Source organism: Indicator indicator, chromosome 41 (genome assembly GCF_027791375.1).
Source record: "Indicator indicator isolate 239-I01 chromosome 41, UM_Iind_1.1, whole genome shotgun sequence".
NCBI lineage: Eukaryota > Metazoa > Chordata > Aves > Piciformes > Indicatoridae > Indicator > Indicator indicator.
Genome location: NC_072050.1, coordinates 283,278 through 305,936, shown reverse-complemented (window position 1 = coordinate 305,936; position 22,659 = coordinate 283,278). Strand labels below are relative to the sequence as shown.

The following is a 22,659-nucleotide window of genomic DNA, read 5'->3' as shown; positions in this document are numbered from 1 at the left end:
CCGAGCCCCTTGCCCAGCATTTCAGGCCTGCAGAGTCACCTTCCTGACCAGAATGCCCAAAGCTGGAATGCCTGAGCAGAGGCACTGGTGGTGCTGGGAGGCTTAGAGCCTTTCCTGCCCTGGCCCTCCAGATCAGGCTGGAAGTGTCTGGCAGGAGGATGCTGCCAGGCAGCAAATGCAGTGGCCTGGGCTGCTCAGTGTCTAAGACTCTTTGCCTTGCAATAATCAGGCTCAGAGCAAAGAACCTGCAGTTTGTGAGGCGGGGGTCCTGCTGGGATGCAGAAATAGGCTCAGCCTTAGCCTGAGAAGCACCAAAGGGCAGTTTGCTTCTTGCCTTGTGCTTGATCAACCCCAGCCCTTCAGCACCAAGAGGCTCCAAGTGCAGGTTAGGCTGCAGAAAGGCTTGAAATGCTGCAGGGCTTTTTGATGTAATCCCTTCAAGGTTTCAGTCTTTCTTGTGGTTCTGATGTAATGTGAGAAATTAAAACAAAAGACAGCAGCCAGATGGTTGATCTGCAGGATCAGACAGCTTAGGGGTTTTTCAAAAGAGAAAAGTTCAGCAGGACTGATTCTGCTCTGGAGTTCTTCCTCCTGGGGTCTTCAAGCATCTGTGTCCTGTTCCTTCTGCCAGCAGGCAAAGAGTGGAGCTGCAGCCAGCAGCAGGGTGAAAACCCAAGCAGCACTCAGCCCTCCAGCTTGCTGTGGCTCTCCTAGGTCACAGGTTGTGCTTGCTGGGCTCCCACAGAGCCTCACAGCTGTTGGGGTTGCAAAAGCCCTCCAAGAGCATCCAGTCCAACCAGCACCCCTATGGCCACCAAACCACCCCCAAGTGCCATGGCCACAGGGTTCTGGAACCCCTCCAGGGCTGGGGACTCCAGCACCTCCCTGGGCAGCCTGTGCCAGTGCCTGACCACTCCTGCAGGGCAGAACTTTTTCCTTTCTCCAACCTGAACCTCCCCTGGCACCGTTTCAGAGCATTTCATAGATTCATAGAGTGGAGGAAGAGTCGACAGAGTCAGCTCCATTCAGCCTTGCCTTGCTTTCCAGAGGTGCCCTAAGCAGCTCCTGCAGTGGCTTCACTTCATTTGTTAAAAGCTGTTCTCAATTTGATTAACTGGAGCCAAGGCTCTGAATTTGCCCTTTCCCTTTGCCCTGCTTTTGGAGATGATTCCATTTGGTTAGCCTGAGCTGGCTGTGTGGTTGCAGAACATTTGCATGAGCTCAGAATTTCCCTTTTCAGGTTTTCAGAGCTCTGATAGCTCATTTAGATAGCTGCTCTGATTCAAATCCCTGCATTTAAATAGGGCAGACTTGGGATCCCAAGGGAAACTGCACAAGTTCTGGAGACTGCAGGAAATCAAAGTCCTCACCTTTGAGTCCAGGTTTTCTCCAGCATCTGCTGTCTTTCACCTGAGTTCCTGTGCAGCCTTCCTGTCACTGAAGAGCAAAGCAGGCAGAGCTCAGGCTGCAAGATGAGAGGCTGCTGAACTGAGCTCTCTCTGCTTGGTTCTAGGAGACATCACACAGAAGGGGTATGAGAAGAAGAGAGCAAAGCTGCTGGCTCCTTACCTTCCACAAACCCAAGGTAGGTTCCTCCTTCAGCTGCTTTGCCTTAGCCTTGATGCCAAAGGGATCTGAGGTTTCAGGGATCTGTGAGCTCTTGCTGTGCTGCCTCAGCTGCCTGACAGTGACACTATGGAGGCCATGCAGTCACAGGCAATGTTTTGTCTCCAGTTGTTCAGGATGACCCCGAGGGATCTCTGGCAGCTGCAGAGCTGTCTGGGGGTCTGTGGTGAGTGCTGTGTGTGCCCTGCCTCTGCCTGCCAGCTGCAGGAATCACAGAGATCCAATTCCCATCATTTCTGGCTTCCCTTTACCAGAGGAGCTGAATTCCTGCACTTCATTTCCATCTGTTGCTCTTGGTTTCAGGACGGTTGGCAGCAGGGCAGGATAATTGCAGCTAATTGGGAAGTGAAGGACATGGCTGCAAGTCTGCCTGCTAATTACTGTGGGGATGCTCCCAGTGGCTGCACTGCTGCCACCCTCAGCTGGGGAACCATTAGGAGCTGCTGTGTCTGCTCTGGGCAGCCAGTTCTGACTGGGCTTACTGGAATGTACTGACTCTGAGCTGCTGCCAACAATTCTTTTACAAGAGTGAAGGCTGAAAGTGCATTTATTGACCACAGGCACTGCTTCTGCTGGGCAGGGATTGGGCAGGGTGGGATTCCTGGGGGGATTACAGCCACGATCTCCTTGGGCAACCTGTTCCAGTGTCTCCCCATGACCTTGTGCCCCTCATCCCTGTCACTCTGCATGCAGGTTTGGATTGTCTCACAAACTGCTGTTTAATTAGGAGGGGGGGAACCAAAAGTGCTTGGCAAGGCCGCCTGTGCCCTGCTCTTTTAATTGTTGTGCTTTTGAAAGCTGCAGAATGAGCCAAAGTTCAGGAAGAGGCCCAGGGAGGTCACCAATTAAGACAGCATTTGGACTGCTCCCTGGCTCAGCCCTCAGCTTTTATACCTCTTAGCTCCAGCTGTCCCCTATCTGGGCATCTCCTGTTGTCAGCAGCCTGCTGGAGCCATGCCTGAGTGACTCAGGAGCAGGTCCCCTGGCTGAGGAGCAGAGCCCTGTGGAGTCCCCAGCAGGAGGGCTCAGTGCAGCACAGTTCTCGGAGCACCTTCCTGCTGCTGGCTGCATTTCAGGGATGTGAAAGGAGGGGCAGGGGCTGTGGTGGCAGGTCAGGGCCTGTCAGCAGTGCAGCTGGGGAGATGCTGATTGCTAAACCTCTGCTGCATTCCCATTGCCTCTGGGAGCCTGCCTCATGCTTCCAGGCTGCAGTTAATTACCTACAGACACAAAGTTTCCCTGCTGCAGCCATGGCTGTGCCTGGAGCTGGTGGGGCTCTGAGCCCAGGGTGCTTGCCCCACTGATAGCTGCTGGCTGCTGCTCACAAGGGCTTGGAAGAGAGCATCTGGAGCAGCTTCCCAGGCTGTGCTTGTGAAGTGCTGCTGCTTCCACTGCTGCTCAAAGCAGAGCAGGGAGGACAGGCAGCCTCCTTCCCTGTCACTCTGCTGCCTAACCAGCTGCCAAGGGAAGGGCTGACCTGGCCTCACCTCATGGAGCCACGGAATTGTGCAGCTCTTGGGCTTGGAAGAGACCTTGGGGTGAGACCTCAGCCTTCCCAGTGCTGGAAGGCAGCAGCAGTCACACTGAGCTGGGGCAGCCCTGCCTGCTGCTGTGCTCTGGAGGTGCTGCCCAGGCTGCCTTGCAAGCCCCAGGTACCTGAGTTGTTATTTCCATGATCTTTACAGGCACCTTGCTTGGGGAAAACATCCTGGTAGGAGCAGCCAGCCCAGCTCTGGCTCTCGTGTTCAGCTCTGTATGCAAAGGCAGCAGAGGAACAGGTTTGCCTGCTGCCTCTCCTGCAGTCAGCACTTGCTGCCCTGGTTGTTCCTGCAAACCTCCCCTTGGTGAGCAGCCCTGCTGGTGCTTCTAAAGATTCTTTTCATCTACAAAATCTTTTAATGAAAAAAAGTTTCTCAGTCTCTAAATCCTTGAACCTCATCCTCCAAAAGGTGAGGATCACAAAGCTCTCAGTGCTGCTTTCAAAACCAAAGGCAATTAAACCCAACCAGAAGTGTCAGAAGGGTAGGGTTGGAAGGGACCTCAGGGGTCACCCAGCCCAAGCCCCCTGCCAGGGCAGGGCACCCAGGAACACATCCAGGCAGGTCTTGAAAGTCTCCACAGAAGAAGACTCCACAACCTCTCTGGGCAGCCTGCCCCAGGCCTCCAGCACCCTCACACCAGAGAAGCTTCTCCCTTGCTGAGCTCTGTGTTGGTGTTTTTCCTCTCTGCTGCTTTTGTTCCCTGCTCTCAGGGAGCTGTGGGCTGTTTTCCAGGGGCTGATCCAGCGTCACAGAAGGAATCCAGAACTCAGATGCCTGCTCCATCTGCAGCTCCATCCTCAGCATCCTCAGCTTCATCCTCATCCAAGTTCCACCGAGCTCGCTCCGGAGGAGCCAGGGATGAGCGCTACCGATCAGGTAAGGCAGGGCAGCCCCGGGCAGGGCCTTGCAGGCTCTCCAGAGGAGACTCCACAACCCCTCTGGGCAGCCTGCTCTAGGCCTCCAGCACCCTCACACCAGAGAAATTTCTCCTCCTGTTGAGGTGGTTCCAGTTTGTGCCCCATGTTCCTTGTGCTGTCACTGGGCAGCACCAACCAGAGCCTGGCCCCTTCCCAAGCCTCAGCTCATTTCCCTCTTTCAACAGAACAAAAGGGAAGTGATCCTCCTGAGATGGCAAAATGCAGCTGTTGGGGAGGTGCTGGGAGAGGAGGGCTGCATGGATCCAGCTGGCAGCAGCAGTTGCTCATGTGTGAGCCTTGTGTGTGTTGTACTCTTTGCAGACATCCACACAGAAGCAGTTCAGGCAGCCCTGGCAAAGCACAAAGAGCAGAAGATGGCCCTGCCCATGCCAACCAAACGGAGATCCACCTTTGTCCAGTCTCCAGCTGATGCCTGCACTCCCCCAGGTTAGGCTCTTGCTGTCTGTGGGCATCTCAAGGTAGGAACTGGGGGCAGTTTCCTATCCAGAGGCTGCAGCTGTCCAAATACTGAAGTTCTCCATCAGAGCTGGGGATGCTGTCTTCCTCCTGCAGCTCTCTTGCTGCATTTGAGCAGCTTCTTGTTTTCCTGGGGCTGCTGTTAGGGCTGTGGAGGTGATTCCTCCTGGGGGCTTCCAATCAGTTGGCAAGGGTTGAGCAGGCTTTCTGGACTGAGGCTTCTCTTGCTTCCCTCACACCTCTTTTGGTTGCATAATTCATGTTTTGGTTTGGTTAAGAGTCAATAATCAACATCCAGGGAAGGGATTTGCAGCAATGCACATTTCTGAACGAGGACCCTGCAGGGAGGGTCCTGGGGGATTCCACCACTTGCAGGACTTTTCCTTCCTAAGCCATCCCTGCAGGGCAGCTGGGTAAGTGCATGTGCAGCAGGTGCTGAACCTCTCTGCTTCCAAGCAGCTTTGTGCACTGCCCCAAGGATGAATGTCTCTGGTTCTCAGCAATTACTTCTGTCCTGTCTCCCATTGTCCAGAAGCATCACAGCCATTTGGTTGCTGAAGTCACCTGAAGGTTATGGATTCATCTCTCACTGTGAATTCATCTCTCTGAAGCTGCTCTGTTAGGCCACTTTCCTCACACTATGTACCTCCTGTTTCCCTCCATCCCTGCTTGTTTCCTCCCCTTTCTCCTGGGGCCAGTGCATGTTCTGCTGTCTGCTTGGGCCTCAGCTTTGTACCAACTTGTCCAGGGCTGCAGCTGTGGGCACACAACTGAAGGCTGGCACTAACCTGGGCCTGCAGTCAGTCTCTTTGCTCAGCTCATGGCTGCATCCTTCTCTGGCAAGAGGGCAGAGGGGGATGTGGTAGCTTGATTCACAGCTGGGGTACAGACAGCAAGCACTTGGAGGATGCCATAGGTCCAGGCCTAGCTGAGGGCTGCTCTGTGGCTCTGCACAACTGCAGAGAGCAGGCAGGGAGTGAGAATCACACAGTTGGTGCCCAGCTTTAGGACACAGCAGGCAGCTGCTCTCTCCCAACCCCAGGGTGCAGTTCCCTGTTGTTTGCTCTGGGTTTGTTTGAGGGTTTGTTGTTTTCTGCAGTTGAAAGGGACCCATTTAGCAGCCCAGACAAAGGCATTTTCTGTCTGTGGCCTCAGCACCTTTGTTCTCCAGTGCCTGCACTCTGCTGTCTTGCTGTGGAGGCTCAGGTTTGACAAAGGACACTGACCCCGCACTTCCCATCTCAGAAACACCAATCAGGCACCACAGCAGCTGCTGGTAGAGGGTGGGTGGAGAAGTGATGAGTTGGAGAATAAACTTGAAGGACCCAGGGAAAGGAGCCTGAGGGGGTGATGCCTCCTCCCTGGGAGGTGTTCAGGGCCAGGCTGGATGAGGCCTTGAGCAGCCTGGGCTGGTGGGCAGGGGGTTGGAACTGGGGAATCTTTAAGGTCCATTCCAACCCAAACCATTCCATGATTCTGTGGCTTGGAAGGGACCTCAAAGCTCAGCCAGTGCCAGCCCCCTGCCACGGGCAGGGACCCCTCCCACCAGCCCAGGTGGCTCAAGGCCTCATCCAGCCTGGATTGAACACCTCCAGGGAGGCGCCAGCCACAGCCTCCCTGGGCAGCCTGTGCCAGTGTCTCCCCACCCTCACTCTCAAGAATTTCTTCCTCCTCTCCAGCCTCAATCCCCTCCAGTTTCAAACCCTCCCTCCCTCCAGCCCCTCAGCCCCTCTGGGATCGGATGTTTCGGATGTAACCTTCCTGACACAACCTCCTGCTGCCAGCCTGTACCACTGACCTGTGCCCTGGCAGGAGCATGCCCAGGGCACTGTGCCTTTCCCCCAGCAGCTGGATTTTCTCTTCTGCTTCCACACAGACACATCTTCTGCCTCCGAGGACGAGGGCTCGCTCAGGCGCCAGGCTGCTCTTTCTGCTGCATTGCATCAGAGCTTACAGAATGCTGAGTCTTGGATCAACAGATCTGTTCAGGGGTCATCCACATCCTCATCAGCATCTTCTACACTTTCCCATGGAGAAGGCAAAGGGACCAGTGGGTCTCTAGCTGATGTATTTGCCAATACTCGAATAGGTAGGAGATGGGAAACCAACAGCAAACCGCTTCGAGTCCAGGTCGTGTTGCTAAAGCCACAGCTTGGCTGCTGCTGCAGGGCAACCTCAGCCCCAGGGCTTGCTCAGGTTTGGTGGAACTTGCTGGACCTTGGTGCAGTTGCATCATCACAGGGGGGTTTGGGTTTGGTTTGGTTTTTTTCCCCTAAGCATTGCAGAATATTGAGATGGTTGCAGAAGGGGAGGTGGGGAGCAGGAGGTTACCCAGGTAGGGAATGCTGCAGGCTGTGGGTGCAGGACAAGCAGGCACAAGCTGCTGCTCACTGTGGGGCTTTGTGCCTGCAGCATCTGGAGCTCCTGGGTGTGCAAAGCCACCACCTGTGAATAGCATTTGGCATCTGTGTCCTGAGGGACAGCAGGGGGGGTGGGTTTGCCTGTGGAGTAGGGGCAATGCTGTGGTTTAACATTCTGGTGGTGCTGTGAGCCCTGCTGATGGCTGTGTCAGAGGGCAAGACAGAAACAAAAGCCAAAGGGCCAAAGCCAGCTGTGGATGTGAGCAGAGGAACACAGCAGTAGGCAGGAGTGGCTCCAGCAGAGCAAACCTTTAGCACAGGGCTGCCATGCCAAGGCTGAGGGACACTTGGGGCAGGCAGGACCTGAGAAGACAGAGCAGGATCTAAGGATCTGGATACCCCAGGCTCAGTTTTTTGAGGCTTTGAGGTGCTCCTTGCTGCTGCTGCTTCTGTTGGCAACTGCAGTTTGGTTTTGCTCTGTGTCTGTTGTCTGTTTTTTCCCTGCTGGGGAGGAAGTGACTGCCCCTGAGAGATGTCTGTGCTGTGTGCTCTCTGCTTCTGCTTAACTGGGTTGGGGCAAGAAGCGCACAGCAGTGATGCTGCTTTGAGCTGCTCTCCTGCATTTGATTGGTGTTGGGGGGTTTGTTGCTGTGGGGTTTGTTGGTTGGTTTGCTGGGATGCAAGTTCTCTGGGGTGGGAAGCTGGGGAAGTTGCCCATCTGATGCAGCTGGCATGGGGGATGTGTCTGTGGAGCAGAGAGCTGGGCTTGACCTGGGCATCCAGACAGCCACATTACCTTCTGGGCTGAGGGGAGGGAGGACTCCAGCTCCTGCTGCAGAGAAGCTCCTGCCTGATGGAATCCAGGATTTAAAGAGAGCTTTTGCAGCTTTGCTGCAGCTGTCTCTGCCATGCAGATGCAACCTTCCTGCTGGCTGCACATCTGATCTGGAGGCCTCCAGACTCTCACCTCTGGGGTTTTAAACAGCTCTGGAGAGAGCAATAAAAAGTCCTGCAAAGGTTTGGAACTGTACTAAACCTAAGTCCTTCCTGCTGGTGGAGAAATATTCCTGGCCACCTATCCTCAGAGGTGTGCACAAAGGGAGGGGGTTTTGCCCTCCTTGGAAGTTGGGGTGCAGAGAATCAACCACAAAAGCCTTTCTGTGGGAATTACTCAGGGCCTGACTCCCTTCAGCCTCCTCTGTGCAAGCCAGCACAGCTTCAGGGATCCATGGAATGGGTTGGGTTGGAAAGGACCTTAAAGCTCAGCCAGTCCCAGCACCTTGCCATGGGCAGGGACACATCCCACCAAGCCCAGGCTGCTCAAGGCCTCATCCATCCTGGCATCCAGGACCTCCCTGGGCAACCTGTGCCAGTGTCTCCCCAGCCTCACTCTCAAGAATTTCTTCCCCATCTCCAATCTAAATTTCCCCTCCTCAAGCTTCAATCCCTTGCCTCTCATCCTGTCAAACCAAGCCCCTGTTGAGTGGTTTTCCCTTTGTAGTCAGCAGCTGCTGGTTCTGCTAAGCTGGAACAGAACATTCCTGCCCCATCAGATGACTGAGCCTGCTGTGTCCCATGCAGAATTCCCAGCTAAGAAAAATCTTACTGAAGGGAAAGTTAACAGGAGAGTCCCTGCCCCCCCCAGACTCCTCTGCTGTTTGGCAGCTTGCAGACTCCCCTGAGCAGCAGAGCTGTGTTCTTGCTACCTAAAGCAGCAGTAAGCAGCTTGCTGCAGCCACTCAGGCTGCTCACTGCTGGCCCAGCTGGTGCTGCTCAGGCACCCAGCTGGAAGGGTCTGAACCTGCTTTGGTCACCAGCCTGCTGGGTGCTGTGTTTTGGAAAGCTCTCACTGACCAAAACCCAAAGAGCAGAATTCTAGCAGGAGAGTTGCTGCAAGGGTGCTGCAGAGTTTTGTTCTGGGGCTGAGCTCCTGTAGATGCCAAACTTTTTGCTTTGTTTTCTTTTTTTGTTTGTTTTGGGGTTTGGGTTTTGTTTAGGTTTTTTTTTTTTTTACAGTGCTGAAGATCAAGAGATTGGATTTGCTGGGAAGGTTAGAGAGCAGGAGTAGGAATTCTCTTTAGGTGAAGCACTTCTGAAATGGACAGAGCCACTCACCTTGTGCCTTGGTTTTCATCCCCCAGGAGTGCTGATGTGCAGCTCCTGGAGCTGCTTCACCTGGGGGTGATGAGCACTGCTCAGAGCTGCTCACAGCCAGCCCAGGGCATGCAGCTTGCTGGCACCAGGCCGCTGAGGTTTGCTTGCTCCACCTGCCAGCAGCAGGGCTCTGCTAATTGCCATCTCAATCCTCCTTGCTTGCAGAAAACTTCTCAGTTCCTCCAGATGTCACAGCAACTACCTCCTCCTCCTCCTCCTCAGCACGGCCAGCAGCAGTCGACCTTCCTCCTTCGGGCATCGTGAAGGGCATGCACAAGGGCTCCAACCGCTCCAGCCTGATGGACACTGCTGATGGTAGGCAACTGGCAGAGCCCTGCCCTGCCCTGCTGTGCCCTGGGCTTGTGCCAGAGACACCAGAGAGGTGTGGCAGAGACAGGGAGAGCAGGAGGGGATGCTTCAGGGGGGAATTGCTGTTGCTAGCACTTCCTGACCACGCAGTCAATAGAGGACTGGCACAGTGCTTGCTGCTGGTGTCCTGCACTGGCACTGCTGCTGGTATCCTGCATTGCCGCAGCCTTTATGTGTGGAAGCCAGGAGCTGGCTGGGTGGGTGCAGGAGAGTGTCCCTGGGTGGCAGGAGGTAAGTGTGGCTGCTCCCAGGTGTGATCAGCTCCTGTGTTAGACAAACTCTCTCCTCCAGGTGTTCCTGTGAGCAGCAGAGTCTCCACCAAAATTCAGCAGTTGCTCAACACCTTGAAAAGACCTAAAAGGCCTCCCCTGAAAGAATTCTTTGTGGATGACTTTGAAGAAATTGTGGAAGGTAACAGCCTCCATCTCTGGGTTGTTAATGACGGGGGCAGGGCACAGCCATGCACCCCTCTCAGCTGGACTCAGCTGCTCAAGGCCTCATCCAGCCTGGCCTGGAACACCCCCAGGGCCTCCTAGGGAATGAAAGGTGGCAGAGGTGGCTAAAGGTGATGAGGGGAAGCCTTTGTTTCCAGTCCCTCCTTCAGTTCAGCTGTCCAGCAGCAAAGCAGAGCTGCAGACATGATTTGAGTTCCCTTCAGTTCCACAGCCTGACCCAAACCAGCCCAAGCCTGAGGGTCGCCAGATGACTCCTGTGAAGGGAGAGCCCCTGGGGGTTGTTTGCAACTGGCCTCCTGCCCTGGAAGCAGCCCTGCAGCGCTGGGGAACCACACAGGCCAAGTGTCCCTGCCTGACAGCCCTGGATGTCACAGGCAAACCAGTGTACACCCTGACCTATGGTGAGTGCAGCCCTGCTGCTGCCCCCTGCAGCCCTGCTGCTCCCCCCTGCAGCCCTGCCTGCTGCCCAGGTCTGGGGCACTGCAGGGGCATTGCTCTTGGCATGGCTGCAGGGACCTGGCTGGGTGTTGGGAGCGTGGCTGGAGCAGGGGAGGTGACTGGAGGTGCTGCAAGCTCTCAGGAGGTGCAGTGTTTGGTTGCTTTAGAGTTGCCCAAGTCTCCTCTTTGTGTTCCAGGCAAACTGTGGAGCAGAAGTCTCAAGCTGGCCTACACACTGCTGAACAAACTGGGGACCAAAAATGAGCCTGTGCTGAGGCCTGGAGACAGGGTAATGCTGGAGGGGGCAGCAGCACAGAGCTCTCTGGCTGTTAGTCACTGCAGAGCTGCTCCCTGCAGTGTTTTCCTGGCATGCCAGCTGAGTGCCCCTCCTGCCTGGCAGGTGGCTCTGGTGTACCCCAACAACGACCCAGTGATGTTCATGGTGGCTTTCTATGGCTGTCTGCTGGCAGAGGTGATCCCAGTGCCTATAGAGGTACCTCTTACCAGAAAGGTAACGTGGATGGACCTCAGAGGGGCAGGCTGAGGGGGCTGTGCCCAGCCCTGCACAGCTCTGCTTGGCCTTGGAGTTTCAAACCATTGCCAGATGTTGGATGTGGGAGGAAAGCAAAGGGAAAGCTTTGGGTGTTTTGGGTTGCTCCTTCCTCCTCCTCCCCTGCTGCTCCATAATGTCACCAGCAGCTACCAGAGCATCACCAGAGCCTGGGGGCTGGGAAGGGCAGGGTTGGTTTCTCTCAGCTTTAAACAGGAATGACTTTTCCTCCTTCTTCCCTCAGGATGCTGGTGGGCAGCAGATTGGCTTTCTGCTGGGCAGCTGTGGCATTGCTCTGGCCCTCACCACTGAAGTCTGTCTGAAAGGGCTTCCAAAAACCCAGAATGGAGAAATTGTGCAGTTCAAAGGTTGGCTTCCTTCTGTGCTTCCTTTGATTCTCTCCTGCTGCAGCTGAACTGTGGGGGAGTGGCTGGGACAGGCCTGGATGCATTTTAGGGAGGCAAAGGAAAGAATCTTTTCTGCTGGGGTAAGCTCTGCACTGGGTGTGCACTGATACAGATGCCAGCCTGCCCCCACAGCAGAGCTGCTCCAGCCCCTGGATCATCTTTATGGCCTCCTCTGGCCTCACTCCATCAGCTCTGTGTCCTCTTTGTGCTGGGGACACCAGAACTGGAAGCAGGATTGGAATTGAGGTCAGAGCAGAGCAAAGGGGCAGAAGGACTCCCCCTCACTAGCCAGAGCTGTCCTCAGATCCCTTCAGTGGCATTTGGCAGATCCAAAGCAGTTTTAGCAAGGACACAAGAGGCTGCAGGAGGCTTTCCTGCACAGGGGAACTGCCTTGTTGCCCACTGAACCCCCTGAAGAGAACCAAGCTGAACCTTGTGGCTACCAGCTTGGCTTGGCCTGGCACTTTGCTTGTGTAACTGGGCAGGAGAGGGGGGGCAGTGCATTCCTGCAGGATGTAAAATCCCTCAAGAAATAAACTGATACTAATGTGGCACTTTTAACTTTGGCTCCAGGCTGGCCCAGGCTCAAGTGGGTTGTGACAGACTCAAAATACCTCTCCAAATCTCCCAAGGACTGGCAGCCCAACATCTCAGCTGCAGGACCTGAGCCAGCATACATTGAGGTGAGGAATGAAAGGGCAATGGAAAGCAGCTCCTCTGACCTGAATTTTCTGCTCTGATCAGCAGAGGGGTAAAGCCTGCACCTCACCACCTTCAACTTCTCAGTTTCTAGCCACTGACACAAACCTTTCCCTGTGCCCAGCCTGCTAGGGGGGGGTCTGGGGTTTGTTGTGAAAGCCTCTGGGGCCTTGAGTGCTGCTCAGAAGGAGCTGGAGCAGTGTTCTGGTTACAGAGAGCTCTCAGAGGCCATGTGCCTGAGCACAGCTTCTGAAGGCCCTGGGGCCAGCAGCAGTTGGAGTTCTCTCCCATCTCTGGAGTCACCTCAGTGTGTTTGCTGCCTGAGTTAACTCATTTTGAGTAGTGAACTTTGCTGACAGCCCTGCTCCAAGCAGATGCCTTTGTTTTAGCAGCTTCAGAGAAACAAAACTTGATTGGATGTGGGTCCCAGGGCTTGGTTTCCTTCGTGTGTGGCATCCAGAGTCCCACTCTAGACTTTGCTTCCCTCTCTGCAGTACAAGACCAGCAAGGAGGGCAGCGTGATGGGGGTCACAGTGTCTCGCATGGCCATGCTGGCTCACTGCCAGGCCCTGTCCCAGGCCTGCAACTACTCTGAAGGTAGGAGAAGTCACAGAGACATCAGGGAGTGATGGAAGGAGACAGCAAACATCATTTCCAGGGCTTGCCTCTCAGATTTTTAACAGTGGCCAATCAACAATAGGCCACAAGAAGTCTAACCCTGCCCTCCCTCAGCTCCAAACCATTCCCCCTTGTCCTGTCTCCAGACACCCTCAGCAAAAGTCCCTCTGCAGCCTTCCTGCAGGATCCCTTCAGGTACTGGCAGGTAGCTATCAGGTCCCCCTGGAGCCTTCTCTCCAGGCTGCACACCCCCAGCTCCCTCAGCCTGTGCTCACAGCAGAGGAGCTCCAGCCCTTGATTCACCTTTGTGGCCTCCTCTGGCCTCACTGCAGCTCTGCTGTGGGATGTGCTTCAGCCTGGGCTGCCCTGGGAAGCTGATTGATGTATCCATGACTGAGGCTTTCTCTTCAGAGCTATGTGTCACACTGCTTGAAAATGCAGACTTTGGCATTTGGAAGCCTTCACTTTATTCCCTATGCTCCTGGGAGGCAGTGCTTGAGTGATGCTCTCTGCTCCTCCCCTGCCTGCTGCCTGTGCTTCAGGAGGTCCAGGCCCTGCCTGCTGTGCTGCTGTGCATTACAGGCTGGGAGGGTCCCTCCCTGGCACCTTGAGGGCTCTGCTCCAGCTCCAGAGGTGCTGCTCAGTTGTGGTTTGCGTAACAAGGAGCTCTGACTGCTGAGATGTCCAAACCAGGCTCTGCACTTGCTGCATCTGCACCTGCTGGAGCAGATCTGACAGAGCCAAGTGATGGCTTCAGAGGGCAGCTCACAGCTCTCCTGGCACCTTTCACTTCCAAGCTTCACCTTTCTCTTCCCAGGTGAAACCATAGTGAATGTTCTGGACTTCAAGAAGGATGCAGGCCTGTGGCATGGCATTCTGACGGTGAGCTGGGCCTGGAGAGGCCTCCTGGAGCCTTTCGGAGAGTCCTGGAGTGGGTTGGGTTGGAAGGGACCTTAAAGCCCACCCAGTCCCAACCCCCTGCCATGGGCAGCGACACCTCCCATAGCCCAGGCTACTCGAGGCCTCATCCAGCCTGGCCTTGAACACCTCCAGGGGGAGGGGTGAAGGAGAGTGAGGGTGACTCCTATTTGTGCTTCAGGATTGCTTTTGTCATCCCTTTACCTAAAACCCTTCTTTTCTGCTTTCCAGAATGTAATGAACAAGCTGCACACCATCAGTGTGCCCTACTCTGTGATGAAAACCTGCCCCCTCTCCTGGGTGCAGAGAGTCCATGCCCACAAAGGTACCTCTGTGTGCCCCACAGCTGGAAGGTCCATGGAATGGGTTGGGTTGGAAGGGACCTTAGAGATCATCCAGCTCCCACCCCCTGCCAAGGGAAGGCTGCCAGAGTGGCAGAGCCTGGCTCAGGGGTGGGCAGGTGCCCTGCGTGCCCCAGCAGATTTGAGCTCGCTGCTGCTGCAGGCTCAGTCAGGGAAGGCTTCAGTCAGAATGTTCTCACCTGGGAGTGTTGGAGTTGTGTCTTCATGTGGAAATGACTCATGGGAAGCTTCTCTTTGTCCTGATATGGGGTTCCTGTGTGCTGGTTTGCAGCTAAAGTGGCTCTGGTGAAGTGCCGAGACCTGCACTGGGCCATGATGGCTCACAGGGACCAGAGGGACGTCAGCCTGAGCTCGCTGCGCATGCTGGTGGTGACTGATGGTGCCAACCCCTGTGAGTCTGCCCTGCTGCCCTGGCCAGGGCTTGCCCAGCTCTGCCTCACAGGCCCAAGCTTGGCTCCTTTTGTGGAGACTTGCAGAGTTTCTGGGGTCTTGCACGGAATGGGTTGGGCTAGAAGGGACCTTGAGGATCACCCCAGCACTCTGCAGCCCCTTCAGTTGCTAGAAGGCTGCTCTGAGGTCTCCCTGGAGCCTTCTTCTCTCCAGGCTGAACACCCCCAGCTCTCTCTGCCTGTCCTCAGAGCAGAGATTCTTCAGCCCTCCTCCTTTGTGGCCTCCTGGAACGTTTGTCTGCATGGCACCATCTGGCCCTGTTTTGGTTATGCCTGAAAGCAGTCCCTCCCTGCCTGCACTGATCCGTCCAGGAAGGGTTTCAAGCCTGCTGAAACTTCAGTCTGGAACAGCTCTGAAGCAGGCTGGGAGTGAACAGGCAGTGACTGCTTGTTCCCAGTTCCCACTGGGCAGGCTCTGAGCTCAGCTCCTTGCTCCCTGGTGCCTGGGGAGCTGCTGTCTGGAGCTCTCAGGAGCGGTGCTCTGGGGGTGCTCAGCACTTCAGGTTATTCTACAGACAGTTTTCTCTATCCAGTCATGGTGGCATCTGCCCTTCCTTCTTTCCAGGGTCTGTTTCCTCCTGTGATGCCTTCCTGAGCTTGTTTCAGAGCCATGGGCTTAAGCCAGAGGCAATTTGTCCCTGTGCCACCTCTCCAGAAGCGATGACCATTGCCATACGCAGGTAAGGGGCAGGCAGCAGTCAGGCTGAGGGTTGGTCTCACAGCAGCTGGTCAGAGGTGACCTGAGCATGGAAGAAGCTCTGCTGCCATTGGCTGTGTGCTCAGCTGCTGAGCTGTGAAACCTTTCTCATGAGAGCTTTTGTCCTCTCAGGTGTGTGACAGCTCAGCAGTGCCTGGCAGAGCTGTGCCCTGCTTTGTCCTGCTCTTGACTTGCACAGCTCCTGGGGGGGCTGCAGGTTGCATTTGCCCAAAGGTTTCTCTGTTGCCCATGAGGCTTTCCTGGGAGGCAGCCCCTGCTGCCACCTCACTTTTCAGGCTGTTATCCAGAGAAGAGAGCCTGAGATCTGCACTGTTTCTGTTGCTGAGTGAGCTTCAGCCCAGTCTAATAATAGCCTCTGTGTGCCTGATCCCCTCTATTGATCCTGTGTCCTCCACAGGCCTGGGGTCCCTGGGGCTCCTCTGCCTGGCAGAGCCATCCTGTCCATGCAAGGGCTGAGCTTCGGTGTGATTCGAGTCAACAATGAGGACAAGAACTCTGCTCTCACTGTGCAGGATGTTGGCCATGTGATGCCAGGAGGTAACAGTCTGCAGGAGTCTCCTTTTTGCACATGGTCTGAGAGGTTCTAGGGTCATGGAACTGGTCCAAAGATTCCCAGATCGCTTCAGGTTGGAAGGGACCCTCCAAGGCCACCCCCCCTGCAGTCAGCAGGGACATCTCCAACCAGGGCAGGCTGCCTGGGCCACAGCAGTGTCTCCAGGGATGGAGCCTCAGTCACACCCTGGGCAGCCTGTGCCAGGGTCTCACCACCCTCATGGTGCAGAACCTGATGTCCAACCTAAATCTGCCCTGCTCCAGTTTCAAACCATTGCCCCTCAGCCTATCACCCCAAGCCCTTCTGAGCAGTCCCTCCCCGGCCTTCCTCTAGGCCCCCTTCAGGTCCTGGAAGGCTTCTCTAAGGTCTCCCTGGAGACTTCTCCTCTCCAGGCCCAACTCTTCCAGCCTGTCCCCACAGGAGAGGTTCTCCAGCCCTCTGATCATCTTGGTGGCCTCCTCTGGCCCTTTCCAGCAGCTCCATGTCTCTCTTGTGCTGGAGGTCCCAGAGCTGGACACTGTACTGCAGGTGAGGTCTCACCATAGCAGAGTTTTGGTTGGAGAAGACCTCTAAGGTCACTGAGTCCAGCTGAGGTCAGCCGAGGATCACCATGGCCCCAGGTGCCATGTCCACAAGGAGCAGGCCTGCTTGGTGCCTCCTCCCATGTTCATGCTCAGCAGAGGGGGAGGTTGGGCAGCCCCCAGGCAGTGGTGTCCCCCCTGTCCCAGCTCAGCTGTGATCCCTGGGAAGCCTCTGACGAGCTGTGCTGTGCCCTAGGCATGATGTGCATAGTGAAGCCTGATGGAGCTCCCCAGCTCTGCAAGACCGACGAGATTGGGGAGATCTGTGTCAGCTCCAGAGCAGGAGGGATGATGTATTATGGGCTGGCAGGGGTCACAAAGAACACCTTTGAGGTAGGTGTGCAGCAGAGTGCATCTGTCCCTGCTTCCTGGGCAAAGCTGATGGTCTTGGGTTGGGTTGGGTTGGGTTGGGAGGGACCTTCAAGACCACCCAATCCCCACCCCCTGCCATGGGCAGGGACACCTCCCACCAGCCCAGGCTGCTCCAGGCCTCCTCCAGCCTGGCCTTGAACACCTCCCCTTGTCCTCATCTCTGCCTAGTGGGAGGTGTTGTGCTCTCCTCAGGCCCCCACTCTGCCTCCAGCCTGCTGCCTTCTGTTGCAGGTGATCCCTGTGACCGCTGCGGGCTCCCCGGTGGCCGAGGTGCCCTTCGTCCGCTCCGGCCTGCTGGGATTTGTTGGACCTGTAGGTGACCCAGGCTGGCAGCTTGCACTGCTCTGTGCTTTGGTGTGGGCTGGGAGCCTGCAGGGTTGAAAAGAAAAGCATCTGGGTGCAGAAGGATCACAGAAGGGTGGGGGTTGGAAGGGACCTCTGGAGATCATCCAGTCCAGCCCCCCTGCCCGAGTAGGGTCACCCAGAGAAGGTCACACTGCTGGGTTTTGAATGTCTCCAGAGATGGAGACTCCACGACCTCCCTGGGCAGCCTGTTCCAGCCCCTGACCGCTCTTGCAGGACAGAAGTTGTCCCTCGTGGCTAACCTGACCCTCCCCTGGCACAGTTTCAGGCCATTTCCTCTCCTCCTATCACCAGATAGTGGGGAGCAGAGCCCAGCCCCCAGCTCACTGCTTTCAGGATTCACATCAGTTCAGCTGCTCTGGAGGCAGCTATGAGCTGTGGCAGTCACCAGAGACCTGTGGGCACCTGTGCTCTGCAGGCTGCTGCTGACAGAAGCCTTTCCCCTGGCAGGGCAGCCTGGTGTTTGTGGTGGGGAAGATGGATGGGCTGCTGACGGTCAGCGGGCGCCGGCACAACGCCGATGACATTGTGGCCACTGGGCTGGCAGTGGAGTCCATCAAGACAGTCTACAGGGGAAGGTCAGCACAGCAAGCCCTGCCCCAGGCTGCAGCAGCAGTGGGGCAGGCTGAGAGGCCAGGGGACTGCTGGGTGGAAGCTGCACCAGGAGGTGGAATGAATCCCTTGCACTTCCCAAACTCTTTCCTTTCTGACTCAGTTGGAATTGTCTGATGGATTTTTTTTTTCCTCTGTCTTTGCCCCATGAGGTTTTTGGGTTTTTTTTCCCAAGTTCTGGCTCTGGTCTGTTTCCTTGGCTCCTGTTCCCAAGGGATCTGTGCCAGGGTGGCTCTCTCCTGTTCCTAGGATTGCTGTGTTCTCTGTGTCTGTCTTCTATGACGAGAGGATCGTAGTGGTGGCAGAGCAGAGGCCGGATGCCTCCGAGGAGGACAGCTTCCAGTGGATGAGTCGAGTGCTGCAGGTCAGCCCCTGGCAGGGGAGGAGGAGCAGTTCTGCAGGGTGTGGGCAGCTCAGGGGAGGCCACAGGGAGCAGAGGCTCAGGATCCACCCTGGCAGAAGGCCACAGGCTGGGTGCCTCTGCTGTGCACAAGCTGCTCTCTTAGGTTCTGGGCCCCTGGGAGAGTGCCTGCAGCACACAGCTCAGGCCCTGGGGAAGTGGCCACCAGGAAGCTCAAGCTCAGGAGTTCTGCTTTGACTCTTGGCTCACAATGGTCTCAAAGTTCTGCTTTCAGGCTGCCAGAGAGCAGGTTCCTGCTTCTGGCTCAAGCAGGAGGCTCTCAGATGACTTTGTGTGTTTGGGGGTTTGGTCATGAAAGCTGTAAAAATGGATTTGTTGGACCTGAAGCAGAGTCAGGGCAGGGATGCTGACAGGCACTGGCCTGCAGTGTGCCAGGGCAGCTGGTGCAGTGAGCTGCCAGAGCTCAGTGCCCTCCTTCCCTTTCTGCAGGCCATTGACAGCATTCACCAAGTGGGTGTCTACTGTCTTGCTCTTGTGCCAGCCAACACCTTGCCAAAGACTCCCCTGGGAGGGATCCACATCTCCCAAACCAAGCAGCACTTTCTGGAGGGCTCTCTGCACCCCTGCAACATCCTCATGTGTCCTCACACCTGTGTGACCAACCTGCCCAAGCCCAGGCAGAAGCAGCCAGGTAACACCAACCCCTTCCAGTGGTGGCTGTGCCCTGCCTGAGACCCAGCAGGCTGTGAGGCCTCTGAGCCTCCTCCTTGCTCTGGACCTGTGGCTGGGGCGTGCCTGAGGCCTCACTCAGGAATTCTGATTCCTACCTCTGACCTCATTGGGATGCTCCCTGCTGATGAGCAGAACAGCAGAGCCTGAATCCCATCAGTGAGGCTTCATTGCCTCTCTTCTTGCACCCATGCCCAGGAGCAGGGGGAGCCTCCAGAGGATCTCTGTACCTTTGCTGTGCTGAAGATCTGGGCCAGCAACTTCCCCTTTGCATTCCAAGCCCTAAAGGTGCTCTCTGTCCCCAGGTGTGGGCCCTGCCTCTGTGATGGTTGGCAACCTGGTGGCTGGCAAGCGAATTGCCCAGGCCTCTGGAAGGGATCTTGGGCAGCTGGAGGACAATGACCTGGTGAAGAAGGTAAGGCAGGCAGAGGGGATCCTTCCGCATGAGCACAGGCAGGCACTGGAACCATTTCCCAAGGGAAGCAGTGCATTCCCCTATGCTGGGCAGTCTGCACATTGGCAGGGGGCTGGGCCAGCTCATTTCAGCTCCACTCAGGGTCAGATGATCCTTGGGGTCCCTTCCAATCTGGCATTCTGGGACCCTGTGATGTGTTACAGCTGGAGAACAAGGAACAATTCACCCTGCAGCTGAAGACAGAGCAGCAGTGGGAAGCCTCTGCAGGAGCAGCACAAGCAGTTAATTACTGCCTCTCTCTTCCAGCACCAGTTCCTGACAGAGGTCTTGCAGTGGAGAGCTCAAGCAACTCCTGACCACCCACTCTTCCTTCTGTTAAATGCCAAGGTACAGCCCAGGGCCAAGCTGGGCTGGGGTTTGGTTAAGGTCCACAGCTCTGGGCTGCATCCAGAGGAGTGTGGGCAGCAGGGCAAGAGAGGGGGTCCTGCCCCTTTGCTCTGCTCCAATCCTGCCTCCACTTCTGGTGTCCTCAGCAGAAGGAGGACACAGAGCTGCTGGAGTGAGGCCAGAGGAGGCCACAAAGATGCTCCAAGGGCTGGAGCAGCTCTGCTGTGAGCACAGGCTGAGGGAGCTGGGGGTGTGCAGCCTGGAGAGGAGAAGGCTCCAGGGGGACCTGAGAGCTGCCTGCCAGGACCTGAAGGGATCCTGCAGGAAGGCTGCAGAGAGACTTTTGCTGAGGGTGTCTGAGACAGAACAAGGGAAATGGTTTGGAGCTGAGGCAGAGCAGGGTTAGAGTGGAGCTTGGGAAGGAGTTCTTCAGCACCAGGGCAGTGAGACTCTGGCACAGGCTGCCCAGGGAGGCTGTGGCTGCCTCCTCCCCGGGGGTGTTCAAGGCCAGGCTGGATGAGGCCTTGAGCAGCTAAGTCTAGCTGAGAGGTGTCCCTGCCCCTGGCAGGAGGTTGGAGGAGAGGAGCTCTGAGCTCCCTTCCAACCTGAGCCATTGTTTGTTATTCAGCACAAGTTTGAGACTGTTTAAAACCTTCTGCCCACTCCAGGGTTCTCTCTTTAGTCCCTGTGCTGGGTTTTGCCCATGGATTTGTAACCTAAAACTGGAACCCCTGAGCCTTGAGGTCTTCTCCCCTGCAGGACTGCCATGGTTCAGTGCTTCCTTTTAAAACTGAGCCTGTTTGTAGGTCCCACTGGTTCCTGTATCATTTAATGGTGTTGAGTATATTCTGGCAAGGTTTTGGTGCAAGAAGACCTGAACTGACTCCCTGGAAGGTAGAACTTTCTAGAGCAGCTCTAACTCCATCTCTCTCTTCTGGATGCTGTAGTGGATGAGTGGCTCCCTGAGTGGCAGCAGCCTCTAGGCATAGCTCTGCCAGCAGTAGCTCTAGACTGACACTAGCAGCCAGCTGGGTCCTGGGTTTGGCTGGGGAGTTCTGGTTGCTTTGTTTGGGTTTGTTTGGGTTATTTTGTTTGTTCCTTTGTCTTTTTGCAGCAGCCATTTACTGGCACAGGTCTTGTGCCAGGCCCTCCTTTAGAGCATTTCTGTCTCCTTTGAAGGGAACCACTGTGTGCACAGCCACCTGCCTGCAGCTGCACAAAAAGGCTGAGAGGATTGCATCAGTGCTGTGTGACAAAGGACATCTCAATGCAGGAGACAACGTGGTGCTTCTCTATCCTCCTGGTGAGCAAGTTTGGCTGGGGACTGCATCCCACTCTGGGAATGCTGCCTGGCCTTCCTTTGGGACCTCACTGAGCTCTGGGAACAGAGGAGGGGAGCAGTGCCTTGGGGGCTGCATCACTCTCTGCCCTGCTCTGAGCTCCAGGGACGGCTGGCAGGACCCAGGCTGTGTTTTTGTGTTGAGCTGGACAAGCCAAACCTCCTCTGCTTTCCCAGCTGCCTGTCCCAAGCCCTCCTGGCCTCCTGGCTGTGCTGCTCCCCCTGCACCTCGGAGCCATGGGGGCAGCCGGTGCCCGTGGCTGCTTCTGAGGGTTGGAGAGAAGCTGCTGAGGGCAGAGGCTGCTGGCAGCAGGGTGTGCAGCCAGCCCTGCCCTGCACCCACAGCCTGGGCCCTGTGCTGTCCCTGCAGGCATTGAGCTGATCACTGCCTTCTATGGCTGCCTGTATGCCGGCTGTGTGCCTGTCACCGTGCGGCCGCCACACGCCCAGAGCCTCAGCGCCACTCTGCCCACCGTGAGGATGATCGTGGAGGTGAGTGCCAGGCTGCTGCCAGCCTGCTGCCAGCCAGCCTGCTGCCAGCAGCAACCCAGCCCCAGCCTCTCACACCCCTGCTGGCTGCATGGCAGCAGCCACTGAAGCACATCCCAGAGCTGAAGGAGAGGGTCTGCAGCTGTCCAGGCGAGAGGGAGGCAGCTCTGGGTGTGTGGCAGGAGGAGCTGTGGCACAGGAGGTGCCAGCCTTGGAGGTTCCCACCTGAAATGCCCTGCTGGGCGACTGCAGATCCTGCTGTTAGCTGCTTTCCAAGCCCAGGAACCAGGAAAGGGCCATGGGGGAGAAAGCTGATTGGGCTCTGTGCTCAGAGGGCTGTGGGGACAGGCTGGGAGAGTTGGGGCTGTTCAGCTTGGAGAGGAGAAGGCTCCAGGGAGACCTTGGAGCAGCCTTCCAGTACCTAAAAGGGGCTCCAGGGCAGCAGGGAAAGGACTTTTGCCAGGGGTATATCTCCAACCTAACCCTTCCCTGGCACAATTTCAGGCCATTTCCTCTCCTTCTGTCACCTGGTGCTTGGCAGCAGAGCCCAACCCCCACCTGGCTCCAGCCTCCTCTCAGGGAGTTGTAGAGAGCCAGAAGTCCCTGTTTCTCTTTCCAGGTCAGCAAAGCTGCCTGCATCCTCACAACCCAGACCTTAATGAGGCTGCTGAAATCCAGAGAGGCAGCAGCTGCTGTGGATGTCAAAACCTGGCCAACCATCATCGACACAGGTGAGCTCCATGGGCCCCCAGATTTCTGCCTGGGGGTTGCTATTGGTTCCAGAGGGCCTGTCCCTCATTTCAGGGGCCCTTAAGAACTCCTTGGAAGGTTTAAAAAGCAGTCTGAGGTGTGAGCTGGGACTGACCTTGCTCCCTGACATCTCCTCTGCATTTGTGGAGCTGTGTGGTGGCAGTGATGGCACTGAGAAGCCTCCTTGCAGACAGCTCTGCAGTGCCTTAAGAGCAAATTGGTCTCCTCACCCTCTCCCTGAGGAGAAATCATTTTCCACATGGGAAGCTTGGCAGGAGTCTTGTCTCCTTGGGAAGGAGAATTGAACAGGAAGCTTTAGCATCCCTGCTGGGCTGCTGGAGTTGCGTTCTGCTTTCACACAGCAGCTCAGAGGTCAGGAGTGACCAAGCTTTGCTCTTCTCCTCTGCAGATGATTTGCCCAGGAAGCGACTGGCTCAGCTCTACAAACCACCCACGCCTGAGATGTTGGCATACCTGGACTTCAGTGTCTCCACAACAGGGATGCTGACAGGGGTGAAGGTACAGACAGATGGCTGAGAAACTCTGCCCACTTCTGGGCTGCCCAGCTCAGGAGAGGCAGAGATCTGCTGGAGAGATTCCAGGGAAAGCTCTGCTGAGAGCTCTGCAGTGGGCATCAGGAGCTCTGCTGC

General features: G+C 56.2%; 1 protein-coding gene across 1 annotated transcript in view; it reads left to right on the top strand.

Moving 5' to 3' along the window:
• DIP2B (disco interacting protein 2 homolog B) overlaps nt 1-22,659 on the top strand; it is a 42,307-nt gene that overhangs the window by 13,837 nt on the left and 5,811 nt on the right. Inside the window, exons 2-29 of the mRNA XM_054397144.1 lie at nt 1,514-1,585; nt 3,900-4,043; nt 4,406-4,531; nt 6,438-6,650; nt 9,241-9,390; nt 9,736-9,855; nt 10,103-10,300; nt 10,535-10,626; nt 10,738-10,848; nt 11,132-11,255; nt 11,868-11,977; nt 12,488-12,590; nt 13,429-13,493; nt 13,761-13,854; nt 14,163-14,282; nt 14,906-15,020; nt 15,456-15,595; nt 16,389-16,525; nt 16,796-16,876; nt 17,378-17,505; nt 17,789-17,903; nt 18,390-18,591; nt 18,935-19,044; nt 19,351-19,431; nt 20,611-20,734; nt 21,141-21,262; nt 21,879-21,990; nt 22,419-22,528. Coding sequence (XP_054253119.1) covers nt 1,514-1,585; nt 3,900-4,043; nt 4,406-4,531; nt 6,438-6,650; nt 9,241-9,390; nt 9,736-9,855; nt 10,103-10,300; nt 10,535-10,626; nt 10,738-10,848; nt 11,132-11,255; nt 11,868-11,977; nt 12,488-12,590; nt 13,429-13,493; nt 13,761-13,854; nt 14,163-14,282; nt 14,906-15,020; nt 15,456-15,595; nt 16,389-16,525; nt 16,796-16,876; nt 17,378-17,505; nt 17,789-17,903; nt 18,390-18,591; nt 18,935-19,044; nt 19,351-19,431; nt 20,611-20,734; nt 21,141-21,262; nt 21,879-21,990; nt 22,419-22,528 — 3,419 coding nt within the window. The remainder of the gene's footprint in view (nt 1-1,513; nt 1,586-3,899; nt 4,044-4,405; nt 4,532-6,437; nt 6,651-9,240; nt 9,391-9,735; nt 9,856-10,102; nt 10,301-10,534; nt 10,627-10,737; nt 10,849-11,131; nt 11,256-11,867; nt 11,978-12,487; nt 12,591-13,428; nt 13,494-13,760; nt 13,855-14,162; nt 14,283-14,905; nt 15,021-15,455; nt 15,596-16,388; nt 16,526-16,795; nt 16,877-17,377; nt 17,506-17,788; nt 17,904-18,389; nt 18,592-18,934; nt 19,045-19,350; nt 19,432-20,610; nt 20,735-21,140; nt 21,263-21,878; nt 21,991-22,418; nt 22,529-22,659) is intronic.